At 43.0% G+C, this 22,342-nt stretch overlaps 1 protein-coding gene across 4 annotated transcripts in view; it reads right to left on the bottom strand.

The window, feature by feature from the left end:
* The window catches only part of LOC129753761 (G-protein coupled receptor Mth2-like), a 143,719-nt gene that overhangs the window by 41,966 nt on the left and 79,411 nt on the right, over nt 1–22,342 (bottom strand). For all 4 annotated transcript variants that reach the window (XR_008738955.1, XR_008738954.1, XR_008738956.1 and 1 more), the window contains exons 3-4: nt 18,783–18,921; nt 3,626–3,890 (exon numbers count right to left, since the gene is read on the bottom strand). Coding sequence is in view for 1 of the 4 variants with exons in the window: in XM_055749609.1 (XP_055605584.1) it covers nt 3,626–3,890; nt 18,783–18,921 (404 nt within the window). In the remaining 3 variants the exon portion in view is untranslated. The remainder of the gene's footprint in view (nt 1–3,625; nt 3,891–18,782; nt 18,922–22,342) is intronic.

Genomic DNA, 22,342 nt, shown 5'->3' with positions numbered 1-22,342 from the left:
CCATTGGCGGATCCTCAGTTCAACGTTCCAGCAACAATCGACATGATCATCGGTGGAGAATGTTACCATGAGTTTCATACAAGCGTACGCCACTCCCTTGGTAACGGTTTCCCGTTTTTGGTGGACACCCTCTTTGGCTGGACAGTTTCTGGCAAAGTGGATTCCAGCTCCACCACCGCACCGCAAGCGTGCTACCTCTCCACCGTTGATCAAACCCGAGAAACGATCCCTGGGGAGTTCCGGCCAATGGAATACGCCGATGGGAGCCAGAGAATGGAAGCTGAACCCTCCACCACTCAAATCCACAAAGAAGGATGCTTCGCCCGCCATTTCCGGCTCAATAATCTTAAAACCACCCTTGGAGATTCTCGCACGAAGACCACACACCAAAACTCCACCAGAGATACAAGCCACAAGATACCTGAAAACACCACCCAAACCAGAAATATGCACAACAGCGATCCTGTTGAGGACGAATCACATTGCTATCTGCCACATCACCCGGTGCTCAAGGAAGCCAGCAAAACCACCAATGAACGCGTGGTATTCAACGCATCCTGTGAGCCCAATTCAGGGTACGCGCTCAACGATACGCTGCTCGTCGGTCCCGTCGCTCAACTCAGCCTGCTGTCCAATACTCCTCTAAACACCTCCAAGGTCATCGACGAAGGAAAAGACACTGTCTGCGGATCCTCCGGCTGCGCTGTCCATTTGGCCAAGCAGCCCTCTGTTACCTGTCTGGAGTTATACGCACCTGTTCTGCCAACGGAATCGTTCCGGATACCCCAATGGTCAAAGTCGCCACCGCATCGTTGGAGAACTGCCGCTGCTAAACGTACAACTACTATCCAGATTGGTACAGACGGGCCCAGTTGGAGACGCATGCCGGGAGTGCAAAATGCAGTCAGCGAACTCTCCAGTAACCTACAGCCGTCCAACTTACCTGCATGGTGTTACGATCCGTCGTCGCTGAAATACCGGCCCTGTTCCGCCACCTTACGCTCATTAGATCGCCTTGCACAGCTTCATCCAGGTCGAGATGGAGTCGTTCCGGTTTAAAGACAGCCTAGCGAGATGGTTGTTACAACCACCGACGACCAGAAAAGACTACAAAGACCGGTAGAGCACGCCGAACGTGCTCAACGCGCTAATGGAGCGCTAACAGGTGATTAGCGTTCCTATCATTTCATCCATATCGTTCGATCTACCGGGTCTTTGTTGATTCCAGATCCTTAGACGTCTTTTCATTCCTCATCATCATCGAGATCCTTCTACAAAGACCGGCAGAGCACGCCGAATGTGACTCACTGCGCATGTCGAGCGCTAATAGGTGATTAGCGTTCCAAGTTTTCACATTTTCTTGTTCGATCTACCGGTTCTTTGTCGATTGCAGATCCTATCCTACACTATCACTACATCTTCACTACGTATTCATCGCCATTTACCAAGCCACAACGCAGAATCTTCTAAGACCGGTAGAGCACGCCGAACGTTGCTCAACGCGCTAATGGAGCGCTAACAGGTGATTAGCGTTCCTATTACTTTCTCCATATCGTTCGGTCTACCGGGTCTTTTTCGATTCCAGATCTCCCGTTGTCGTACATCGTTGCAGAATCTAATCGTCCACCTCCTATGACGACCAAATCCATCTACAGCGACAGCAGAGTCTCCAAAGATCGGTAGAGCTCGCCAAACGTTGCTTAACGCGCCAAAGGGGCGCTAATAGGTGATTAGCGTTCCTATAATCTTACCCTACGCCGTTCGTTCTACCGGGTCTCTTTTGTCGTTCACAGATTCTGAACCAGTTCCGACGCTGAGACAAAGAAGGTTCCTCGATATGCGACAAACCAGCTGTGTCCTTGAATCCAGTCGAAGAAGCATGCAGAAATTCCTCGGGAGCAGGGAGTGTTGAAACTGTAGTTTCAAGGTGGCCGGAATGATCGGTACTGCACCGGTCATGAATAATGTTCTTGTTGTTCAATATGTGTCTTAATCTATGTTCACTTGACACTTTAATCCATTTGCTCGTAAACACCATCATTTGTGATCGTACCTTAGCATAAGATCAACTCTCTCTCGCAACATAGCGAACATCGCGGAGAGAGTTCACACAATAGTATGTAAGCCATTTTAATTAGTTTAGAATAGAATATAACGTTGAATTGGAAGCACGGAATTTCACTTCGTCATTAATAAAATCTAAAGTTTAAGTCCAAATAAGCGACTTTTTAATAGTGGATCCGAAATCGTGTTGAGTAATCAGTGGCTACATAGATGCAATCGAATTGTACGGTGATTAGTGCTCATCAACGTACACCGAAGAGTGAAACAAAATTGCTCCCCCAACGGGTGTGATCAGCTGTTGTGCCAGAAAGTATCGGCGACTTATCTTATTCCTGCTGTTGGTGGATGCCGTCTTCTGGAGACGGGAAGAAATACCTCGAAATCCGAACCGCCCATCGGCCGAGCCCGAACAGCCGGTAAAAAACTCCAACCCCGCAATTTGCTTAAAAGCAGATTTTATATACGTTTCGTCGTCCATCACACAGCAGCCACTTTTATCAGCAACTTCTCGTAGAGCTTCCGTGCCCGAGTTTAAGCCTTCGATTGTTGCTGCTCATGGCGGTTTGGGAAGTTCTGTACCTTGTATGTATGTAGTCCAGCTCTCTTTTTTGCATTCTGGACGTAGCTCTGCGACATGCCAAATCACGGCTTGAGACGTTGGGATTTGCTTTAATTAGCCGCTTCACCTTTCCCTCCGTCTTTTTGTTCACCGGTCCGCGTTTCCTACCAGTTTCTTTTGCCGTTGTCCAACGTCAACCGCTTCAACACTCTTGAGACGGTTGAATGCTGAATGTTCAACATTTTTTCCAACTGCCGGTGCGACAGGTCAGGAAATTCCAGGTGTTTGGAAAGAATTTGTTTTCTCGACTTGCGTTGGTTCACCTCCATTGTTGATGTATCGAATAAACACGACTTCGAGTCGTGTAAACAATACACATCAATAAGAAAGTGTGCAAAAGATGGTTGATTTTTACCCCATTGGTAAAAAAAAATATACCCTGTTGAATGTGTCGCAATCATTTCGTGTTCGCCCTGTATCGCTTGGACTTCCCGGGTCAAATCTCTTTTTTTTATCCTGTTGATTGTTATCGTAGAAAAAATTGCTTCCCAACTCCAATAAGAGTTTGTCATTTTCTAATGCCATATTCGTTTTCATCCTGGTGGTCCACCGGTTGTGCACCAAGTGCTGTCAAAGCGTTTTTTTTATATGAAGATGACGGCAGTTGGTGCACAACCGGTTGGCCACCAGATGAAAACGAATACGGTATTACTAAAACTTCGTATAGAAAAAAAACAAAAAAAAACGGATAAACACACTTGAAATTATAAGCAAGACCCCTCCAGTTAATCGTTAACACTTGTTGTAAACCTTGCGATAATTCAATAACCACAAGCTCATATCAACTTTCCCCCCAGCCTTGATTGGTTCTTTCACCAGCTTGTAGTTGCGGTTGTTAATAATCAAAGTCATCATAAAAGCAATTTAATCTTCATAAAACGGTATCGTTCGGTCGTAAATAAGCGATTCTATTACAAAGTGTGAAACAGTAAAACAACCCACCTAAAGGTCCAGTAGATATCGAACGACATCACGTTCAACCAGAAGAAGCTGACCATGAACGAGAAATAGACCAGATAGCCGGTCACTTTGCAGGCCACCGTTTCCTTCTCGAAGATCCGCATCTGAACCAGGGAAAGCACCGTGTATCCGACGGCCAATCCGAAGACATAGCACATCAGCGAGCGCCCGTGCATATTCCGCAGCTCCGGGATGCAGGCGTACACGAAGAAAGTCACCAGCAGGAACGGAACCGACAGCAACATCCCTGGAAATAAATAGAAAAACAACGTAAATAAAAACCTAAAGAAAAAAAAACCAAACAGCTAAATTTGAGCGCTACATGTCAAACATCGAACGAACACGGGCAATAAATTACACAATTAGTAGCTGCTAATCGTTTCGGGCGTCGCGACTCGCGAGCTGCTTTTCTTTTTTCTGATAACAAAATTCGATAGCATATCGCGCTCATTAGAAGGAGCTTCGAGAGTATGATGCGCGATAGCTAAATTTTTCTATATTTATTAATTTACAAAAACTTGGCATATTTACTCATTATACGGAAACTTACCTAAAAAGTTTGGACATATCTGAATTACTTCATGAGAAATCAGTATAAGGGATTATATCTAAGGTCAAGAGATTTAATTTTTCTATTCAATTGTTAACTACTGTGACCAAAATACAGTAGAAGGGAAAGATCCCAAGTATCGTGGAAACGAGAGAGGGTGGAAATGGCGCCGTCCATGTCAAACTGTGAATCGGTGGCGTTTGCTTTAATTGCCTTATCAGAGTGACAAGGTTCGCCATTGACGATGATGACGATGATGATAAGCGATAGCTCCGAAATTCAATATCTACTGCTAGGTACTAATAGGTTCCTACTTCATGTTCACACAAATGACGACGGGACAAATAAGCTAGGCAAATACAGTTCGAACGAATGAATGCGAGGGTGGAAAATCACTATGAGCATCCAGCAGTGAAAATCGTGTCTAGATTATTTATCTTATGAGAGCACTTAACCTATGTGGGGATCCATTTGAGACCATGACAAAGTTAATTAACGACAGATGTCGAATGACAAGCGTTATATTTTGTTTTTTTTTTTTTTTGTCTGAACGGGGATAGCAATGAAAAAAAAAAACAAATATGTTCGAAAAGTCACCAATAAAAAAAATAACGCGATTTAGTTCCTTTAGGACCTTCGGTCCTATCTGTCGTGGTCGAAACATAAAGTATGGCTTCTTTATTCGGCTACTCAAGTTCCACTTCACACATCAAGGCGCATTAAGGTCGGAAGTCGCTTATCCAGGATTTTCACATCATATTCCCTGAACTGCGCTATCGGCTGTTTGTTGGAATAGATTTCTCCAACATTGGGTAGTTGATCATCACTTCTTCGAGTATCCACCGAGTCACTGCAAGACCAGCATAGTTGCGACGCCACTGTCCTTATTTTTTTCCAATTATGTCATTGAAGGAACACTAAAATAAATAAGAATCAATCAGTTAAAATCGTTGAGTTTTTTCTTACACAGGCTATTTTGGTAAACATTGTAAGAAATCCCTAGAATTCCGATGCGATCGAAGTATTTACATGGTTTTCCATTACACGGCATAACGTGATGGACAATTTTCCTCCAATTTACTCGATCCATGGCAACCGTTCTCCAACTTCTCGGGCATCCCACATTCGCCAGGTCACGCTACACTTCGCCACACCACCGCGCTCGTTGCGCCTCTGCTCGTCTCATTCTTACCGGATTGGCAGCGACCACCTGTTTTACAAGACAGTCGTCCGGCATTCTTGCTACATGTCCTACTCAGCGAATCCGTTCAGCTCTCGCCACCTTCTGGATACTGGGATGATGATTCTTAACACTCGCCGCTCGAATACTCTGAGTGTGCGTAGTTCCTCCTCGAGCAATATCAGGACAACCAGTCTAATGAGCATCATGAACAGGTTACACTTTTGCGAAGGCTAAGTTTTCTCGATCGCACTTGCTTGTAGAGCTCATAGTAGGCACGACTTCCGCTAATTGTTCGCCGCCAGATCTCACGGCTGGAGTGTCGTTGTCTACGGTCACCTGTGAGCAGAGATATACAGTCTTCGACTATCTCCAGCTCGTCGCTATCGATCGTGACTTTGTTATTACTGGACAAGTGGATTCGGTCGGTCTCGAATCCGCAGGCCAGCATATACTTCGTCTTGTACGTATTAATCATCAACCCAATCTTTCCTGCACCCATAGAAGAGGTTGCAAAAATCCAATGCCTATTTAGCACATCTCTGTGCCGATAATGCGCTGAAATGTGCACTGTGCCGAAGATGATATGTTTGAAAAACCGTAACTGGCATTAGGACTCGGCTCCCAACTAAAATGATGCATGACCACTACATTCAAGCAAAACAAGAAAAACATTTTATGGGATTTCGTTCCTATTGGATAATTCATCCCAGAAACAAGAAAATAATAATTATAAACCACAGCGCCCGTAGGGAGATTCGAATTCAAGTCACTAACCAAATGGTCTTGCCAGACCGACATCTTAACCAGTGTACTATTTGAGCTTCATGCAGGAAGAGGGATATTTGTCATAGGCATTCTGCCACCGATCAATCAAAAAAGAAACGCACGACAGTGGCTTCCCGGCGTTTGGCCTCCTTTCAAGGTATTCATTTGTCTTGCGATGGAAACGGGAAAGGGAACGGGAGTGGAGGAAACGGGAAACCCATTGAATGAGAACTGTGCTTTGCTTACTGCCTGCTATAGTCCTATTTGCCACTGGTAGTGTTCGTGATATTATGCTGGTTATTTCACCAACACTTTTCATTTTTGGGACAATTAACCTCTAAAACGACCATGTGTGTCGACCAGCTGCTCGTTTTTTGTACCGAGAGTTTTTGAGGTTAATTGTCCCGTCTCATCTGTACACGCTCAGCAAGTGTGCGTAAGAAATGTCAAAAACAACTCTATTACATACACACGCTACATATACACAGCTGCTAAAGACGAGCAGCTTGGCCGGTGCTTGTTTGCCGGTGAATTGAAGGAATATATTCTTGTTGCTTTTGCTACATACACACGCACAGCTTAGCCGTGGTTGTTTGCCGGCGAATTGAATTGAAGGAATGTTTTTTTTTTGTTGTTGCTTTTACTGCATACACACGCACAGCTCGGCTGTGGTTGTTTGCCGGTGGATTGAAGGGATTGAATTAGAAGGATGTTTTTGTTGTTGCTTTTGCTACATTCACACGCACAGTGCTCGGTTCGCTGGCTGCCTGGTGTTGGCCGGTATTTATTTCCATCCTTTTTCGTCTTGTGATGCGATAGGGAGGGACGTGAAAGCGTTTTTATTTTGTTTCTTTCAGACATACGCAATTCGGTTAACTTGGGAGATTAATGCCGGTGGGAGCAAATCGAATCAGCACCGATAGCGTTATCTTCTTGTACCAATGATGCTATGTAATTGACTACACGCCATTGGCACAGAGGCTGAATTTTGGGTGTGCTTTCCTGCAGATGATTTGCCCACTATGTTTATGTCATCGGCAAAGCAGATAAGGTGACTGGATCTGTTGAAAATCGTACCCCGCATTTCCCCCACCGTTCGTCGAATAACGCCTTCTAGCGCTACCTTGAACATTATGTAGGATAGATTATTGCCTTGTCGAAGCCTCCTGCGCGTTCAAATGAACTCGACAATTCACCAGAATACCGCACACAGCACTGCGTAACATCTATCGTTGCCTCGATCAGTCTGATCAGCTTCCCGGATTAGTCGATCTCGTTCATGATTTTCCATAGCTCGTCACGGTCGATCCTGGCGTATGCAGCTTTGAATTCGATGAATAGATGGTGCGTAGGGACTTGGTGTTTACGGCGTTTTTGGAGGATTTGCTGTTGTGTGAAGATCTGGTCTGTCGTAGACCGTCCCTCCCTGATGACTTCCCACGAATCTGTTGGCTTGTGGCTTTAGCCGGCAGAGTACCCAAGTAACCAATAAGCAATGTTAAATGGCTCTAAGTTGGCAATATAGCGGGATATAGAAAAAGCTGAACTGAGTCAAATAGTTCTGTTTTCCACTCCAGAGCTGATCAAAACGGATTTTGACCTGCAATTTGACCGATATACGGCTTATAGGTAAATGTCAAAATATTTCGCCAGTGGGTACAACCCACTGACTGGATTAAAGAAAATAAAAATTTGTCTGTTTCCCTCTTGAGCTATCCCATTTTCTGTCTCCCTCCCCCTTGCAACTACAGTTGATCTTTTTTTTGTCGAGCGATACACATGCTGATGAAACGAGGAGTCGAACTCCTGATTTTGCTTTTTGCAGCGCTTTTGCTGTATGAGCCATCTCATCCATGATATCAAACTTGGAAAATATTGCCTATTTAAAATTAGTTCTACGCTTGATTTCCTTGAATGACAACGAAGAATGAAAAAAACAGCAGTAGTTGTTTTGAAATTTTGATTGTTTTATTATAGAGTTATTCCCCGGTTTATATAGAATAATTAACTCACACTCTCACTATATTCATATAAAAAGATTCACTTTTTAAAGACAGCATTGCTTGGAAATTTTCTCTGCTCCTTCAGGATCAGTCGACCGGAGCTCTTCGGAGACAATAGGCGGTATGAATAAGAAAATAGCAATTGCTTCGATTGCTTTAACTTCGCACTAACTTTAGAATGGCAAAATTTGAAAGCATTTGCTCAATTAGATATGAAAAAGCAGAGTATAACATTTACTTTCAACCGCTCCGGATTAAAAAAATATGCATGCCAAAATAGCAAAAGCAATAACTAGAGCTTTATTCATATCAGCCAATGTCCAACAAACGGGGCAGGTTTTCTCCGGGCGGATCCAACCATGGTTGCCACATGTACAGATTTATCTGGACAGGTACAGATTTTTGAGTTCATTTTTGGTACAGAATCTGTACGTACAGGTGACAGATTTTCAAAATTTGGTACAGATTTGTACAGATTTTTGAATTTTTTGACTTTCATCCAGTTTATTGAAAACTTGATAGAAAATAAGTCAAAAGTTAGCCATTATTATTCTGACGATAGGAGTTCCTTACTGGGAAGTACACGATGGAACAATAAGATTTCCAAATTTGCTAAAAATAATTAAATATCTGATTATAATCCCCAACTCGTCAGCAGTGGTTGAGCGCATTTTCTCGTAAGTGAATGCCAACCAAAGTTCGTAATGGTCTGAGTGTTGACTCATTGGACGCTATCTCCATAACGAGAAGTTATTTAAGATTAAACGGTCGATCGAAAAATGTCGTATTAAATATGACGCTCTAAAATCGTTTTAATAAAACTATCTATTAACATCATGAACATTAGAAAGTGCTTGTTATGAAAAATATTTTTTAATGTCAGTTTTTTCAAAAGAGAGAAAATAAAAATGATTAAATGAGTTTCACAAAAAGTGCTTAAGTAAAAAACTGTACTTAGTGAAATAAAGTATTTATTTTTTTGAAGATTAAAAATAAGGTTGTTTCCTTATCTTCACATATCGACATATTTGATGCAGAACTTTTTTTTCTTCGGTACAGATTTTGGTACAGATTTTTGAGTTTTCGGTACAGATGAAAAAGGTTTTTTCGATGAACGGTACAGATTTGGATGTGGTAACACTGGATCCAACCAGAGATGTAAAAATCGCGAGTCTACATACTCGCACTTTGCCCTTCTTTGCAGAAAGATTTTATTTCGTTAAACTCGAACTGCAATGATGCTATCGATAGTTCAACTCGGAAAGCATCAGGAAGCAAGCTCCGAGTAAACTCGGTAGGAGTAAACAGCAATCGGGGGAAACATCAGCGAAGCGAACGTACAGTTCTGCGAATTCAAAATTCAAATCGTTTTCGTTCGGCAGCCGAACACATCAATCGGACAACGCATGGGGGCGTGGCTAAAAATGATAGATACAAGCAGGGTTGCCACCTATTTTTAAAAAATGTCTGGAACGATTGGGCCGAAATGTCTGGAAATGGGTATAAATGTCTGGAACATTGTAGTGTTGAGCTAGTCGGGGAGAATAGAATCGAAAAACGAAAAAAACGCCCGAACATCAAATTTTTCTGATCATTTCACCGAACAGTTCAAACATTGGTTCTTTTATTTTCTTTAGGTTATTGTATAAAGCTTTATCAATCCTTTTAGAAAAATTGAACAATGATATCACGTTGAGCTTTTATCGGTTCCACAATGCAACAGCTCTATCCAGTAATTGGGTTAGGGGAGATGAGGGCATAACGAGCACCCGAGGCATAATGAGAACTACGCTTTTCTACGAAAGTGCGTGTTTTCTTAAATAAATTTTCATGAGGATTTGTTTCGTACTTCCTATAGTATTAATTTTTCACAAAAAAAGGAATCTCCTTATCATCTTTACAGAGATATTTAAAAAAAAACTAGCTTGGTTCTCAAGTTACGAAAATATTATAATTTTTGAGCACCACGAAATAAGCTCTTATGATCTTAAAATAACCTTGATCTATAATGTACCCACTGCAACATGATGTACACATTGTTTCTCAATTTTTACCATCAAAAATATTTTGATTTTTCACTTTTATCAATTTTAAAACACGTTTTTACTTAAATTTGTTGACTAGGGGCATATAGAGCACCATATTATCGAGGCATAATGAGCATTTTCTGCCGTAGAATCTAGCAGCGAATTAAAATTGATTTATAGCGCCACACCTTGACTAGTTTTCATCCGACAATTTAGCCTATTGGTAAGGTGTCGGAGAGGTAATCAAAAGACTAGAGTTAGATTTCTGTTCGAGGTGATTTTTTTCCATTCACAATTCATGATCGATTTTTTTATTGTTACATTATACGGCTAGTAGCATCATCCTCCGAACAAAGCACTTAATGTATGAGCGTGCGTGAATTGTTTGTATACTACAAACAGATCTAGATTATTTTGTTATTGCTTTGTTTGATGAATCTACGACTCACCTGACTTCATCGAATTGAATTCGCTGCTAGATTCCCCGGCAAAAACGCACATCTTGCTCTGATTAATGGTGCTCATACTGCCTCAGGGGGGGTTCTCATTATGCCTCCACAGTGGCTGGTTTTCAGCTTTTGGCAAAAATTTTTAAAATGCATTTTTTAACGTTTTCATCTAGTTTTTCACGTTTCAGCCCGTTAGGGAATTGGCTTTTCAAGTGTCTGAACACGAAACAATAATGTAACCTCCATATTATAGCTATTTTCTATGGTTAAATAACCGTTTTCCTTAAGGTGGCCATTATGCCCCCATCTCCCCTACTCTGCCAAAATAAATGATTTTTCAAAAATAAGAATGCATTTGGTTGGTAATGCACATCACAAATCCTTGAAAACGAAACACATCAACCACTATCTCAATGTTTCGCTATGAAAAATGATGCAGCGAATTTCTATCCTCCCTACCCAGGTGTTGAGAAGCTTATTTACATTTTTTTTCAACACGTGTCGAGCATTTAACCAACAAGGCTTGTCGAGATAATTGTTGTAACATTAAATAACATAATTTGAGTACATACGATTTTAGACAAGACATCGTAATTTTCGATGTTTATGTGTTCAGAATATCAATATTCTGATTTCACTTTTAGATAACTAATCAGATTAAAGTTTTCGTTAAAGACAACTAACACCATTTTGAGAAATCTCAGCCCAATTTATCAGAGCCTAGATTGCGACGTTGTCTACTTTTTCAATGGTTATGAAACGTTATGGTTTCACAGTATATACCAACAGAGCTGCTGAATGTTAACAATAATAGTATTGATTTGATTTGGAAAGTTTGAAGCTTTTGTGTCCAGCGTAAAATTTGATAAATTGTGATGTACATATGTAGATGATCCAGTTTGGAATGTTACGTAGGCACATTATTGTGAATTTTTAATAACTACTTTTTGTAGAATGAAGTCGATCAATAAGATGTTTATACTTGAAACAAATGTAAATTGATTACAGAGTTTTCGTTTCTGGTACTGATTCGAGTTGGGAAATATGCCAATTTTTCCTGAGTTTTTCGGATTTTAGCTTAGAAATCATATCGGTCTTTTCATTTCAGTCTCAGGTTTCAGATTGAAATAATAAATAAGCTCGGGTATGTTAAAAAATTTCTTGCAAACCTTTCCATTTTGAAACCGCTCTTTCTCTGTTTTGAACTTGGGAAAATTTCCGAAAAACCAGTTTTGTGGACGGGACGCAAGAACGCGTGTTTTCATGCCACGGAAACACCAAGAAAAGAATGACAAATGGCTGCCGGCTGATCGCATTGTATTTGGATAGGCCTTCTCACACAGCCCAGTGATGAAATAAGTTCGGGACGAAATGATTCCAAATTCTTCCAGTATGGACGTTTGGACCGAGTAATGTCAAAATGCTAGAGAGTTTTCGTCCGAATTCGGACTATTATAATTCAAACTTGGTCAGAGTCATTCGGTGGGAACCAAACCCACTGGGCTGTTGATTAGAGCGAAGTGAGCTCGAACAATTCTACTCCACCCCAGTCAGTTAAGCCTAGTCCACACCAGAGTGCCTCCAGTAGGGTGGGTGCATACTGAGGAAAAGTAGGCAAGGGGTACTAAAAGTTTCTCATTGGTGGGGGTGGAAACGGTGCGCTTTTTGACAGCGAATTGTTCGCCTACCATGCCTACGATTACGATTGCCTGTCACAAGGGTCACAAGATGGACGATTCTGTGCATTGGTATAAGAACACACCTAGCTTTACCCGCCTTGGTCCACACTAGGCAACATGAACTGCGATTTTTGTTGGAAACCTGAGACGGTCTCAGTGTCTCCCGAATAAAATGGGAGACGCTGAGACCGTCTCGAGACGAACCGTCTCCTTGTGTGGACTAGGCTTTAAAGTAGTTAATGATGCCAAAAATAGATTAAAATTTTGAAAGAAAACTTTGTCTATCAAAAAATGTCTGGAATTGTCCGGAAGAAATACTAAAAATCTGGAAGTCTGGATACCAAAAAAAAGTCTGGCTGGAGGTCAAAAAGTCTGGAAGATCCAGACAAAATCTGGAAGGTTGACATCCCTGGATACAAGGGAACGGGAAACGAGCGAGAGAAGTGTGCGAGGCAATGTTCACTCGGTCCGTCGGGCAATGATCACTCGTGTGCATTCGTGTAAGCTTCGTTCTGTTGATTCGTTGTGTGATTTTAGGCTCGTTCAATAGCCAATTGAAATTGGTTTCAATCGATTTCGATTGGTAAATGGTTGTTCACGCAGCCAATGTTTTGGTCGAAACTAATTCAATTGACGTTCATTGAAGCCAATCGAAATCGATCGAAACCAATCGAAAACGATCAAGCTCGGAGGCAGGATTCGTTTCTATCGATTTCTATTACACTAACACAAATGCAGTTGTTTTCTGTCAAAAACAGCTGATTTGGTTTGTTGTGAAAAAATTATTAGAAGAAATGAAAGCGGTGTCATTCGGTGCGGTGTTTTCTGTCGTGTGCTGAGTCGGTGGTGCAGTGCTAGTCGTGCGGAGTCAGTGGTGCTGATCGGTGGTACTATGTCAGCCATGCTGGATCTGGTGTTGTGCCAGTCATTCTGAGTCGGTATGGCTGTGCCTGGTATTCTGGATTGGTGGTGCTGTGCTAGACGCGCTGGTCTGGTGGTGTCAGACATGCTGGGTCTGTGGCGCTGTGCCAGTCATGCTGAGTCGGTATTGCTGTACCAGGTATCCTGAGTCGGTGGTGCTGTGCTAGTCGTGCTGGTCCGTGGTGCTGAAAGAGATGTCGGTCGATGTGGCGTCGCTGTTCTGTGCTGTTCTGTTAGGACATCATTTTCACAATACATCTGTCAGTCGGTCTCGGATTATTATAATAATCAAAAAGGAAATGACCAACTATACTATGTAAATAAATCGGAAGTGAAATTTGGTCTATGTTGTAAAATACAATAAAATGTCAAATCAAATATAAAATTTATCGATCCACTGTATTTGATTTCATAATAGTATGATTGTATGTTTTAAAAATAATAATTATTTTCCTATAGCAACAATTTTTTGCTTTTGTGCTTTTCTTTTCCCTAAAAATTGCTCATTATTCTAAACAAATTCCTTTTTTTGTATTCTAATATAGTTCGAGTCGAGCAACAAACTTTCTAATCTGAAATTTTTCGGACAGCTTGTATACGGGAAAAAATGCCATTGAGATGGCCAAAATGATGGATTCATTACAATTTGCCTTGAGTAAATCGCCTTTTCGAATTCTGAACGAAGCTGATAAAGAAAATTACATCTGAAAACACTGCGCCAGTGCGTTAGTGTTAGTGAATGGCTGTTCAATCAACAGCCTAATAGAAATCGATCGAAGTGAATTGGAAAAACAGCTGATCAACTGTCAATCCATTTCAATTGATTTCGATTGGGTTTCGTTGAAAACACCTTTTATTTCTGCGAGGCATGGAAAACATCAATGCAGAACTGTAGGGGAGAGTGGCGATACTTGATCCCCTTTTCTCATTTTCACCATATCTTTTTGGAAAAATTTAGCAACTTGCCGTCTTTGACATTTTCTGACAGCTTGTAACTTCAAGTTTCTATGCTTGTTTCATAAATATTAGTTTTTGGATAGATATTAGTAATTTCGTAATCAGTAATCATAACCATCAATTCATAAGAAGAATTTGCCGTTTGGAAGGGGGATCAATTGTACCCATAATCAACATTTTAGAAAAGTTTTTCCATTGTTTTAAAAATATGGCATTATGAAGTTCATTTCACGCTCGAACGATTGATACATTGGAACAAATATTTTTTTCATAATTTTCCCACGTAAGGAACATTTTAAAGTGATGGAAAAAGATCTGCAAGTTACATTTTGTGAAATTTTTCAAACAAAGTTCAATTAGTCGAAAAATTATTTTGTTAAAATTTTTTAAACTGCAAGCATTGTGCATATTGCTCATTAAGGCACATTTTTCTAGAACATTTGATCTTTGTAAGACATTTCAGTTTCGAGATATAGCTAAGGAATCAAGTATCCCCAGGTATCAAGAATCCTCATTCTCCCACACTCTTCGTTTTGTGTTCAATCACTTAATGATTGGAACGAAGATAAAATCAATCTGCACACAACAAGTTAAACTCGGAAGAAATTAGCCGAATGATTCTTTCCGAAGCGAGTTTACGCACTTCTGGATCCAACACATGTTTCGTTTTCTTCCAGAGTGCAGACAACATGCAAAAAAGGGCCATCCGGATGTTCCACAGCTTCTAGGGCAAGTCATAGGTTGTCCACCGGCTATTCGAAGATAGAGCTGCTCGAAATTATCAAAACCGTATACGATAAGATCTTTACTGTCCCTCCTAAGAATTTGCTTCTTTCTGAATGTTGAAGATTATGGTCATATAAAAATTACACTTTGAAAACACAAAATAGCTTGGAAAAATTTATTTCCTCCTTCGGGAGCAATCGACCGGTACTCTTCGGAGACGGTGTCTTACACACGGGGCAGGTTTTCCTTGGACGGATCCAAATTGCAGCTGTTCCATTTTTTTTTTTTGCAGAGTTGAGAATGCAAACGAGGGCCATCCGGATGTTCCTTAACTTCTGGGGCAAGCCAGCGGTCGTCCTCCGGCTAGTCGAATATCGAGCAGCTTGGAGCATCTTCGTTCTCGGTTCCGAGCACGATTTTTGATGGTACAATTTCTTCTTTCTGATTAAATGGACAGCTGGATTGAAAATTGTCATTATTTTTGTTGCAGTTTTTTTTGTTCACATTTTAGTGAAAATGACAACCACAAGCTCTTTATTGACACTTAAATTTACCCACTTAGCTTATATGAGGCTTATTTGAAATTCGAGTGTCACATGGCCTATTGGCATTTGTTAATATTATTTACAGCTTATTGACAATAAAATCCTGTTATGTGTCTCTTTTGAGCCTTAAAACAGTGCTTAATGGTTTGCTGGTTAGGATTCAGTACAACTCTTGTAGCGCTGTGATTAAAGTATGAAGTGGTTGTTTAATTTTGAGCGTGTCGTAATTGAGTTAAATCGAGCCTAACTCGAGTATTTTTAGTTTAGGCAATAAGATGTCAAAAAAAGCACGTGTAACAACTTAAATAAAAACACAGCAAGACAACTACAGAACGAAATTCGTCATTCCGTTGATGTACACGACGTTCTTCTACAGCTTATTCGGAGCAGCAGCAGCAGATTCTGGAGATCATTCGTTAACATTAGCCGAATGCCAATCCTCCCCAACACACGCTGTTCTCAGTAATCCAACTGCAATCTATTCGGCGGCTCCTTCTGAAGTGGCTACTCCTCCTCGACACACACCGAACCTTATCGCCCTCAGAACGACGGATTCGCTCGACAACCTTATACCGGTTTCCCTCGACAATCATTTCCTGGCTCATTCGACGACAACCTTCCTTCGGTTCGTTCGATGACAACCTCCCGTCGGCTTGACGCTCCTTGCAGTTGGTAGCCTATCCTCAAGACTTTTCGTCTTTCCAGTGGCTCGCGACCCTCTGCGGATTCCCGGCTCGTACACCTTCCATCGGATTCCAGGCTCGACACCTCCGGATGGATTCCCGGTTCGACTGCCTTCCAATTGGACACTAGGCTAGACCACCTTCCAATTGTATTCCTTGCTCGACACCTCAGAACGAATTCTCGGTTCGACGCTTCCGCATGGATTCCCGGCTCGAAGCCACCGAATGGTTTTCTAGCTCGACGCACTTCCAATCGGTCCCGGGTCACCTGCCTGTCGCTGCCGATTCCACTTCTTTCCTCCTTTCCACTAGTGCTGGGCCCATAACCTGATAGACAAGGAGCACTTTCGAACGAAGTGGAATGGAGAGGAAACAACCAACACGTTCAGTGGTTAAAACTGGAATGACTTTATTTCAAGTAAACACTTCTTTTATACATAGAAAACTCTAAGCGTTTTACTTTTAACAGCATGTGTTGCAAACAATCGCCAACATTAGCAGAATGCCAACACTTCGTCATGACTTTGGATTTGTAGGAACCTGCATAGAGGCGCAGTTCCGCCGAGATCCGTGGAATGGACGGTGGCAAGTAAACCGGAGCTTCACTCATCGTTAGGAGTGGCTCCTCTACGTCGTTGGCTACGCCGGCGATGTAGCTTCTCCCATCGTCTTGGTCTCCTGCGTTCGCGTCGTTCAGGTGTTCATCGAAGTGCCGATTGTCCGTTAGGATGCCTCCTTCCTTATCCCGGCACATTTCAGCTTGTGGCACGAAGCCTGATAGAACTTTCGTGTTTTCTGGGAACGATGCAACAGCTCCGGCTCCTCGGGCTCCTCCTGCTATAGGCGGCGCTTTTTCTCCCGGAAAATTCGGACTCGCTGCTTTTTCCGCTGTCAGTGATTTTCCACGTTTCCACGGGTGCACTACTCGGGTCCATCACCCTTCTACACTCCTCGTCGAACCAGTCGTTGTGTCGAGTTTGTTTCACAAGCTCGATGACGCAACGCTGTTGATGGCTGCCTTGATGGTTTCCGAACAGTCCTCGAGAGTGGCTTCGTCAAGCTCGCCCTTTGCTGACAGCGCTGCTTCGAGCGATTGCGCGAAGTCTGCTGCGACCTTAAGTAGCTTCAGTCGATCGATATTTAACAAAGACGGCATCGGTTTCGTATTCAGTGCAGTACGGAGAGTTTTGGGCGCACTTTAACCATCATCAGAAGGTAATGTGATTCGATGTTGGCGCCTCAACAGGATCTGATGTCGATGACGTTCGAGAAGTGCCGGCTGGATAGCAAAACGTGATCGATCTATCACTGCGTTTGGTACGGTGATATCCAGGTGTACTAGTGTGGGAGGTAAAAAAGGTACTAGGTACGGCCATTCGTTTGGAGATGGCAAAATCTATTGAGCCCAGGCCGTTTTCGTTGGTCAGCTGGTGCGCTCTGAACCTTCCAATTGTCGGCTTGAATTCCTTCTTCTGGCCGACTTGAGCGTTAAAATCCCCGATGATGATCTTGAAATCATGTTCTGGGCAGCGGTCGTTTTCACGCTCCAGCTGCGCGTAGAATTCGTCTTTGTCATCACCGGTACTTCCAAGGTGAGGACTGTGCACGTTGATGATGGTGATGTTGAAGAAGCGGCCCTTGATTCTCGACCGACACATTCGACGGTCGATCGGCAACCACCCAATCACTCACTTCCGCATCTTTCCCATCACTATAAAGCCCAAAGCTGCGGCAACACACACGAGCATCGATGCTTGAAAATAGAAAATATTTAGTTTTAAGATTTTTTTTAATATGTTCGTGTATTTTGTTCGCAAATATAAAAAAAAAACAATTGCTTTTTGTAGATCCTAAAAGGAGAGAGTCTCCTTTTAAATGGCAATCTTTGCATACTGCTAGTGATGTTTTTAGTTAATTGATCTTGTGTTATTTTAAACTCCCGTTTAAATTCCACTTTCTTATAATTTGAATTTGATAAATTTAGTTGCTTTTTTTATTTTGAGAACAAGCTTCAGATACATCTTTTAACCGTATGATTAGCTCCAAGAAAAGAACCCACAAGCAAAAACGGTAACGCTAATCAAATAAAACCAATCATTTTATTGCTTTATGACAATGCGCCGGCCTTAGATGTTAATACCGCCGAAAGTAGGAAAAAGGCAGAAAATAAACTCACACACATGGTGAAGCTGGCCAAATATGTTGGTAAACAATGTGGCAAGTATTGAATTTCGGAAATAGTCTGTTTGTTTCGCTTCAGCCCTTCAGATAAAGGTTGGGGCCGCGATAAAGGTTTCCTGTTTTTTATTTGCCTCGACCAAACGGCAAAAACTTTGTTTGCCGGACAAATGATTATGAGTTCCACGAATTTTTTCACAGCGACTGACTTAAGCCGGTAGAGGCAGCTTCAAGAACGGACCTATGAGACTAGCCTTTCAGTCACATAGGAAAGAATATTGTCTAATTAGGTGTATTGTATCCAGTAGGCAATTAGCCACGTGTGTTTTCAGCTTGATATCTATTAGCGGATCATTAGTTAAATGAAGACGCCATTTGAATGTTTCTCATAGCTATGCGGTGTTAGTTTTATTGACATGAAATATTAGACCAAGTAGTGAATAAATTTTCGATCTAGAAGATAATTGACTTACCAATGGGGTAGAGGGCATATTTGAAGTCTTCTTGCGGCTCGAAACAAACGTACGCAACAGCCGGGATGGATTCGTTCTTCTGCATGAAGCAGTAGTTATTCCTGGTGAGGAGCATGGTCCCATAGATGATGCTGCCATTCTGAAATTGAGAAAATAAAGGTAAGATTCATTATTACGCTTTTCTAAGAGTTTATGCTTTAGTTATGTATGGCTTTAGTTATGTATGGCAAGATAAATTACAGATTTCATTTGATTATATTTGAATGATTCATGGCAACAATCCCCTTGGATGCTCAATTTGTAAACCTGTTTAGTTTTGTTTGAAGTAAAAAGAATAGAATGTTTTCCTTGGAACTGGAAACTGGGAACATGGAACTGCCGATCTTTAAATTTCATTGGCAGTACCCACGTGCTCTCCAACGAATTGTAGAGACTCAAATTTGACATCACAGGGCTGCAGGAAGAATGCTAGAATAGCTCCAGGGTACGTGCGTTCCTAGCTGCGGCAGCAACACACACGAGCTTTGAACAGCTTTTATAGTGATGGGGCAGATGCAGAAGAGCGTTATCCGATCGACCCACGAATTTGCGGTTGAGAATCAAGGACAGCTTTTTCAACATCAGCGTCATCAATGTTCACAGCTTCTACCTCAAAAGTACCGGTGACGATAAAGACGAATCTACGCGCAGCTGGAGCGTGAATATGATTGCTGCCCAAAATATTTATGATATCAAGATAGTCTTCGGGAATTTTAACGCTCAGGTCGGCCAGAAGGAGGAACTCAAACTGACAATTTGAAGGTTCAGAGCGCACCAGCTGACCAACGAAAACGGCCTAGAATTAATAGATTTCGCCGTGTCCAAACGAACCGAGCCGTACGTAGAACCTTCTTCCAGCACCGCCTCTCACACTAATACACCTGGAGATCACCGTACCAAACACAATCACAGATTAACTATGATTTATAGACAGCCGTCACTTCTCGGACATCATCGACGTCAGATCCTGTCGAGTGCAGAGTAATGCAGTCTTGCAGAAAAGCACCCGTTGAAACGTTGAAAATCACCGACAGCGAAAGAGGCAGCGAGTCCAAACTTCGTGTCGCAACCTGAAATGTGCCGGGATAAGGATGGAGGCATCTTGACGAACAATTGTGAAGTGAACAGCGCACATGTAGGAGATCAAAACGGTGGGGGAAGGTACATCGCCGACATAGAAACCGACTTATCAAAATAAGCTCGGACAAGTTGGCCGATTACCTACACAGCTTGATGGTCCGGATCTAGGGCACAGGAAAGCTACCGAAGAAGTGGGAAAAATAGGTGATATGCCCCATCTACAAGATGTTTGACAAATTGGACTGTGAGAATAAACAAGCGTTCACCGTCCTCAATGCCACATACAAAGTGTTGTCCTGAATCCTACTCTGCCACCTAAAGTCAAAAACCAACATATTCGGAGATTCAGGCCGGCTTTATAAAGGGACGGTCTACGGAGGACCAGATCTTAACACAACGGCAAATCCTCCAAAACGCCGTGATAACCAAGTCTCTTCGCACCATCTATTCATCGACTTCAAAGATGACCAGACTAATAAGGTCAATGATGGATGTTACGCAGTGCTGTGTGCGGATTTCGGTTGAATTGGCATCGACAAGGTGATGGTCTATACTGCATAATGTTCAACGTGACTCTAGAAGGTGTTATTTGACAAGCGGTGAGGGAAATGCGGGCACGATTTTCAACAGATCCAGTCAACTTATCTGCTTTGCCGACGACATCGACATAGTCGGCAGATCATCTACGACGGTGGAGGAGATCTTCCGCAAAATGAAACGCGAACTATGGACGCCTACTATGGACTCCACAAGCAACTGCTAAGACTTCGCCCCCGCTCATAGTGTACACGACGTTCATTAGACCGGTTGTCCTCTACGGGCACGAGACGTAGATATTGTTCGAGGAGGACCTGCGCACACTCGGAGGGTTCGAGCGACGAGTGTTAAGAACCATGTGCAACTCGAGACCCCATACACCCAACCTTCGGGTAGTGGTCATATCACCTCTTGTCTGCAACTCCGATTCTCTACCTCCCCGTGGTGCTAGCTGGGGTGCGAGCAACCTTAGCGGAGATCGGGTACCCAACCCCGGTGGATGCTTTGGTCGCATGCATACTGAGTCAGGGGGCTTCGTACGCGCCTGTTCTCCATGTCAGGGGCGGCGTGCGGAGTGCAACAACGTCCTGGTGGTGTTCGGGACCCAAAACAGCAACATCACGACGGTCCTCCTGCGAGATAGTGGGGTTAGCTGCGGGCCTTGCGAGCCCGTGACTACAAAAAACAGAAGCAACGAACAACGAACAACATATTTCGGAAGGATTGGATTGATGATTAATACGTCCAAGACGAAGTACATGCTGGCCTGCGGATCCGAGACCGACCGTACCCACATGTCCAGTAATAACAAGGTCACGATCGACGGCGACGAGCTGGAGATAGTCGAAGACTTTGTCTATCTCGACTCACTGGTGACCGCAGACAATGACACCAGCCGTGAGATCCGGAGGCGAATTATCAGCGGAAGTCGTGCCTACTATGGACTCCACAAGCAACTGCGGTCGAGAAGACTTTGCCCTCGCACGAAGTGTAACCTGTATATGACGCTTATTAGACCGGTTGTTCTCTACGGGCACGAGACATGGATATTGCTCGAGAAGGACCTGCGTAAACTCGGAGTATTCGAGAGACGAGTGTTAAGAACCATCTTTGGTGGCGTACAGGAGAATGGAGTGTGAAGCGAAGGATGAACCACGAGCTCGCGTGACTCTACGGCGAACCCAGTATCCAGAAGGTGGTGAAGGCTGGCCGGATACGCTGGGCGGGACATGTTGCGAGAATGCCGGACGACTGTCCTGCAAAACAGGTGTTCGCTACGAATCCGGTAGGAACAAGAAGAGCGGGGCGCAACGAGCGAGGTGGTTAGACCAAGTGGAGCGTGATCTGGCGAACGTGGGGTGCCCGAGGAATTGGAGAACGGTTGCCATGGACCGAGTGAATTATAGGAATTATGTTCGTCAAGTTATGTCGTGAGATGGTATACTAGGTAAATAAATAAATAATGGTGACGTACAGGAGAACGGATTTGTCTAAGGATGAATCACGAATTCGCGCGACTCTACGGCGAACCCAGTATTGAGAAGGTGGCGAAGTCTGGCGGGATATGTTGGGCCAGAATGTCCTGCAAAACAGATGTCTGCCGCAATTCCGGTAGGCCCCAGTTGAGCAGGGACGCAACGAGCGAAGTGGTTAGACCAATTCGAACGTGATATGGCAAATGTGGGCCCTACCTCCATGATCTTCATTTCATTTTCCAGATCACGCTCGAATTGGTCTAACTACTTCGCTCGTTGCGTCCCTGCTCGACTGGGGCCTACCGGAATCGCGGCGGACATCTGTTTTGCAGGACATTCTGGCCCAACATATCCCGCCAGACTTCGCCACCTTCTCAATACTGGGTTCGCCGAAGCAAAATTTTGAGCTCAAGAAATGAATTTACCATA

This window comes from Uranotaenia lowii, chromosome 3 (assembly GCF_029784155.1).
Source record: "Uranotaenia lowii strain MFRU-FL chromosome 3, ASM2978415v1, whole genome shotgun sequence".
NCBI classification, from domain to species: Eukaryota; Metazoa; Arthropoda; class Insecta; order Diptera; family Culicidae; genus Uranotaenia; species Uranotaenia lowii.
Note: the sequence above shows the minus strand (reverse complement) of the source record. Positions and strands in the feature narration are given on the sequence as shown.